Below are 5985 nucleotides of genomic sequence, written 5' to 3'. Positions count from 1 at the left end.
ATAATTAATGAAAATGTGTGTTGGTTTGTGGGTTGGCAGGCAGCAGCCTATCATTTAATTGTGGGTTCATCTCTCAGGGCTGTAACACATGGTTAATTCATCAGTTATTTCATACTAACCAACATCTGCTTTATGGAGAAAGACAGACAGACAGACAGGTGCGGTTAACAAAAATATTGTTATCTGGATGACCAGACATTTTAGATGAAGGAAAGCATGTCATATGTTTTTATCAACATAATCTTAAGCATGGCAATGATGTCTTCGATATCCTGTAAAAGTTGTCAATTCAAGTTGTTTTCTTGCTTTTTTATTGGCTATTCGTATTACACTGTTATGTAACCCATCAACCCCAACTTGTCACTTCCCCTTTCGAAGGCTCTGTCTTTGTGTCATGAAACTTTTTGTGTGATTGTTGTTCACTACCATCATTATTGCACATATTGTAAGTCATTTTGTTATAAACTGTTAATGTAGGTCCTATATGTTATAGGGATCTCCACTGTGCATTATAAGGGCTGCTTAGTTAGTGAGACTTTAAATGCATTGAACCCATATTACAAGCTTCAATTTTGAGTAATGTACAAATCCTGCACTTGAATTGTCCAGCACTCAGTAAATTTACAGATGGGGTATTTAAAAGAATGTTAAGTAAATGGCAGCAGCGAATAAAATGAGTTCATTGGACATGTGCATCTGCACGTGAGGAAAAATAATATTCAGAAAAAAAGAAAAATAAATCATATCATGTGTCTTGTAGGCTCATGCATGTAATAAATTCTATAATTATCCCGCTAGGGACTTGTTTTAAAGTGCACTAAATGTATTTTTGAGGGGCTGTGAGGAGAGGTTTACTTAAGGATTGGCTTGAATGCCATGCATGTGCAATGACTAGGCAGGAAGGAGAGAATTTGAGCATTTTTGCAACGTGAAGTGTGCAGGAGGAGGGACTGACATTGCCTTTTGGGTGGTCATGCAGTCAGAAGTGTCGTTCTGCTTCATCTGTGTCTGTAGTTCAGAAGGAGAAACTGGGATTGCAGCCTCAGTGATGTAAAAAGTGAAAGTTCTAACAGTGCAAACGAGTTCAATTGATGCCTAAAAGACAACAACACCTTCGTCTTTTTTTGCACAGGCACAGCCACATGCAGCTGGCACTGTGAGGTGTTTATGTTAGTTAGCATCACTGAGAAAAGCCCAAACATGGAACTTTTTTGCTTGGAAAAGGACTCAATCATGCGAGCTCAGAGAGATCCCAACATCTTTTGCGATGAAAGAGTATTGCAAAGTCTTTTAACAGTAGAGGACAGATATGTTCCGCAGGGACCCTATTTTAAATGTGTCCAGAAGGATATTCAGCCTTTTATGAGGCGGATGGTCGCGACGTGGATGTTGGAGGTTTGTAGGCTATTTAAAGTTTTATTATTGGAAACTGTTTGCTTGAACTGTGTTAAAAGTAGCCTATTATAATGTAGAATAAGCTGGGAAGTACCTAAAGTATAGCTTGACTTTGGCATGCATTCGTTTTATTACAATGCAGACAATCAAACTCAAGAAAACATCTGTTTACATCTGTATGCACATAGCATATATGTGTAGCTAATCGATGTGCAAAGGAAAAGTTTGATCAGGAAATCAGCAGGAAATGCAACGCTGAAATCTCAACACTTCACGATCGTGTATGCTATAAATGGTCATTTAATAGAAAACGCTTTAGTATTTTTTTTTCAAGGCATGCTTTATTAGACAGATGGGGGTCTTTGCTTTATTTACATGCGTGTTATGAATGGTATTATACATTTGTGTAATTTTTGAGAATTTTTGAAACCGAACCAGCCTTCGAGTTGCTCAGTGCGAAAGTGCAGCCATATAAGAGCCGTCGATTTAAATGTATTTCAGTTCATCAAAGCAGCATAATAATGGTCGGATATAGTTTAATGCGATACATATACATATTATATGCTGTCATTGACATTACTTAGATCATATTTTTTAACGCGACGAATCACCAAAGCAGTCATGTGTGGGCGTCATTGGGTTTCTCAGCACACCCTGCTTGAAATGAATGAAGATCTTTACCGCTGGAAAGTTCCTCTTTCTCATGCAAAGAGTTAGTAACAGTAGGCACATATTGTACAAGCTGCAAATAGTAGCTATAGATAAATATAATTACATCTATATAAATAATTACAAACAGAAAATGTCTGGTTAATAGCAATGGGCTAACAGCAACAACAGAAAGTTGTAGCAAGGACATACAAATGTTAAATAAATACAAATTATTAGACGGCCTTGATAATTTGAATTGTGAATGAATTCTGTTGTGTCCCTGTAGGTTTGTGAAGAGGAGAAATGTGAAGAGGATGTCTTTCCCTTGGCTATGAACTACCTGGACAGATTTTTAGCTGCGGTTCCTACAAGAAAATGTTATCTGCAGCTCTTAGGGGCCGTGTGTCTCTTCTTGGCTTCAAAATTAAAAGCATGCCAACCGCTGTCGGCCAGGAAGCTCTGCATGTACACAGACAACTCCATTACATCTCAACAACTGCTGGTAAGAGCTGATGGCCTTGATGACAGCAAGATGTCCTCCAACTGTTGCGTAATTCTATATTACACTCAGACCCCATATGATATATTTTAGATTATATATAGTGATCTGCTGATTCATCATATTTTTATTATTGTGAAATTTAGATGTTGGGGGAAGTGAATTTAGCTTGCTTTGCCCCCTAATGGCTGTTTTTGATGGTGAACAGTCTTCTGGGTTGAGCTGTGATGAAATGCATTTTTGATTTTTAGCCTCTCTGATCAGCATGAGAACGGTTTTGATGATTTGGTACGGTTCCCATAAATTGGCAAGGACTCTCTACTTACATCATACACTTTTTTCTAATCACATGCAAGCTGGTAAAACCCTGGTAGTGTCTAAATCGAAATTATTTCTAGAGCTTTTGGATATTATAAAGAGAGAACAGGAAAGACAACTGGTTCACCTGGGTCAAAACAAAAAGCTTTCTTATAAATTGCAGTAGTGATTCTTGTATAAAACAGATACATCAGCAAACTGAAGCATCCAGGAGGAGGTGGCATTAGGAGCCTTGACCTTGGTGATGTGGTGTCACTTGTTAGGGACTGTCCCTTCTCGGCAGAGTCTTCACTAACTTTAAATCTCTCTCACGCTCTCTTCACTCACCAAGACACACACAATAAGGGTGTAGAGCTTCTCACTTTGGGCTGGTTTTCCCCTCATGTCTCTGTTCTTAAGAGTTTCTCAGAAAAAGCATCTTCATCAGGCGAAACAAAGCCAGCCGGACACGTGCGAGGAAGGAAGTTGAGCGTGTGCATGGAATGCAGCATCTGGTTGGTGGAGATCAAAGACAAGGGGTGGAGCTTTGCATGATAACCTGATTTATTTTACAACTGTGATGTCCCTTTGGGCAAGACAGATCCATATTTAAAGAGCAACTTGACTAATTTCTTGAGTGACATAGAAACACAACCTAGACTTTTTAAATGCCAGTGTCAGTAAGGCATGATGATTTATGTCACAACTTCTGTTTTAAGGCAATACATGTCTTTGCAATTTTAAGCATTTTAGTCTGGTGTGAGTATGGCATGTGATTGGCTTTTACCACACAAGATTGACACACTTCGCACAGTTGAAACACTAGAGGGCAATAAAATAGACTGCAATTAGGAGTGATTAAGTCAAATACATTATCACTGACAAACACTAGTGGAGTGATGATATCAGATTATGATACTGTGGTACTGAATATACATATAATATGGTATTTACATGATATAGTTTGTCGAATATTTTTGCAGACCCTTTTAACAGTAAAGTGCATATTCACTGTAAAAAATGAATTTCTGAAGATTATTGGATTGTTTTACAAGAAAATACTCGGTGTTACTTGTCATTTCTTTGTAATTATTTTTAAAATTCACTATCAATTTCTAAGTTTAAATAAATTAGAGATGCACCAATTGCAATTTTCTTGGCCGATTCCGATTTCCGATTTTTTGGTAGTGTGACCTGCTGATACCGATTTTTGCAGATTTCGATGTTCTTTCTGAGAACTATAATTGACAGCATATACAAACAAAAATCTATGCAAATTTCAATGCAAAAATTATTTACATAATAAAAGAAATTATTAAACATTACAATTCCCCCAATCTGGACTAAGTTACAGATTTTCTCTCATTTAAACAACTCTCAAAATAAAGTGCTCTGTGACTGGAAAGAGGAGGAAATAGTTATGTTGTTTGTCGCCACAGATTGCTGTATGTAACAAAACTCATGTCATTTCCCACTCTGTTTATAAATGGTCATTTTTTCCCCCTAACCTGATTAAATGTGTCATCTTTCACATCAAATTCTTACTTCGTTTCAATTAATTCAGTTAGAATAATAAGAAACTGTAGAGTTGTTACCATTCAAATGAAATTATTAACAAACTCTATCTTTCCACTGCTGAGGAAACAGAAGCTGCATCTGAAGTGGCATTAGATGCATTTACACAGACAGTTTGATGAAGCTGAGGTGCCATAAATGCATTTACACTGCAAAATTTCAAATGCATAACTAATTTTATAAGAATAATGTTTTACTTTTTTTTTTAAACACAAATAAATATTGAAAAAATGCAGTGATACTTTTAAATATGACTAAACCACCAGTAGGTAGCAGCAAATGTCTGTTTTAATGAGTGAGTCATTTATTCATTCATTCAACCGATTCATTCAAGGGCCGATTCATTCAGAAACGAGGCAAGTGACTGTCCTTATGAATCAATTCATTACATTTATATAGCGCTTTTCTAGGCACTCAAAGCGCTTTACATTGTCAGGGGGTATCTCCTCATCCACCACCAGTGTGCAGCATCCACCTGGATGATGCGACGGCAGCCATAGTGCGCCAGAACGCCCACCACACACCAGTTTATTGGTGGAGAGGAGACAGAGTGATGAAGCCAATCAGTAGATATGGGGATTGTTAGGAGGCCATGATGATCAGAGGTCAATGGGCAAATTTGGCCAGGATGCCGAGGTCACACCTCTACTCTTTTCGAAAGACATCCTGGGATTTTTAATGACCACAGAGAGTCAGGACCTCGGTTTAATGTCTCATCCGAAGGACGGTGCTTGTTGACAGTATAGTGTCCCCGTCACTACACTGGGGCGTTAGGACCCACACAGACCACAGGGTGAGCACCCCCTGCTGGCCTCACTAACACCTCTTCCAGCAGCTACCTAGTTTTCCCAGGAGGTCTCCCATCCAGGTACTGACCAGGCTCAGCCCTGCTTAGCTTCAGTGGGTAATCTTGGGCTACAGGGTGATATGACTGCCAGCTAACATATAATTTATATATGTAAATATGTTTATTATTTATATACAGCTCTCTGAAGTAATGATTAGGTGATCACCTCAACCAAATCTCATTTAATGAGAAAAAGTATAAAAACCACTGCTGTGATCCAGGTGCAGGTGGATGGCAAAAACAGTACTAGTAGTACCTCAAAATTAATTGGAATAAATAATAACTATTGACCATGCCAAAAGAGTTGAAAAGAAAAGTTTTGAGTGACGAAAAGAAGGGTTCAATTCTGGTTTTAGTTCTTTCAGTTTCAACTCAGGTTGCTTCCATCCTTAAAATTTCGAAGACAGTGGTTCATAGGACCAAGGTCAAGCTGCAGACATTGGGGACAACAAAGCTACAGACCGGCAGAGGGCGAAAACGACTTTCCACCATCTCACTCAACAATATGACAGCAAGTGACCTACAAAAAGAATGGCAAATTGCAGCTGGGTTGAAGTGTCCAACACCTGGTCATCTAATGGTTAGACGGAAACATAGAGAGGCCTACAAGCCACAGTGTCTACAGTGATCTGGGGCTGCTTCAGAATTGGGCACATTCGTGTTTGTGAAGGGCACATGAATCAAGCCACATACAAGGTTGTCATGGAAGAAAACTTGCTTC

At 38.5% G+C, this 5985-nt stretch overlaps 1 protein-coding gene across 1 annotated transcript in view; it reads left to right on the top strand.

Moving 5' to 3' along the window:
- Nucleotides 1-1098: 1098 nt before the first annotated feature.
- Nucleotides 1099-5985, top strand: part of LOC107658897 (G1/S-specific cyclin-D2-like) — a 12495-nt gene continuing 7608 nt past the window's right edge. The window contains exons 1-3 of the mRNA XM_016447610.1: nucleotides 1099-1395; nucleotides 2333-2548; nucleotides 3078-3080. Of these exons, the coding sequence (XP_016303096.1) occupies nucleotides 1168-1395; nucleotides 2333-2548; nucleotides 3078-3080 (447 nt within the window). The 5' untranslated portion in view covers nucleotides 1099-1167. The remainder of the gene's footprint in view (nucleotides 1396-2332; nucleotides 2549-3077; nucleotides 3081-5985) is intronic.

The sequence above is a fragment of the Sinocyclocheilus anshuiensis genome, unplaced genomic scaffold (assembly GCF_001515605.1).
Source record: "Sinocyclocheilus anshuiensis isolate Anshui unplaced genomic scaffold, SAMN03320099.WGS_v1.1 scaffold283, whole genome shotgun sequence".
NCBI classification, from domain to species: Eukaryota; Metazoa; Chordata; class Actinopteri; order Cypriniformes; family Cyprinidae; genus Sinocyclocheilus; species Sinocyclocheilus anshuiensis.
This window is presented reverse-complemented; position numbering and strand designations above follow the sequence as displayed.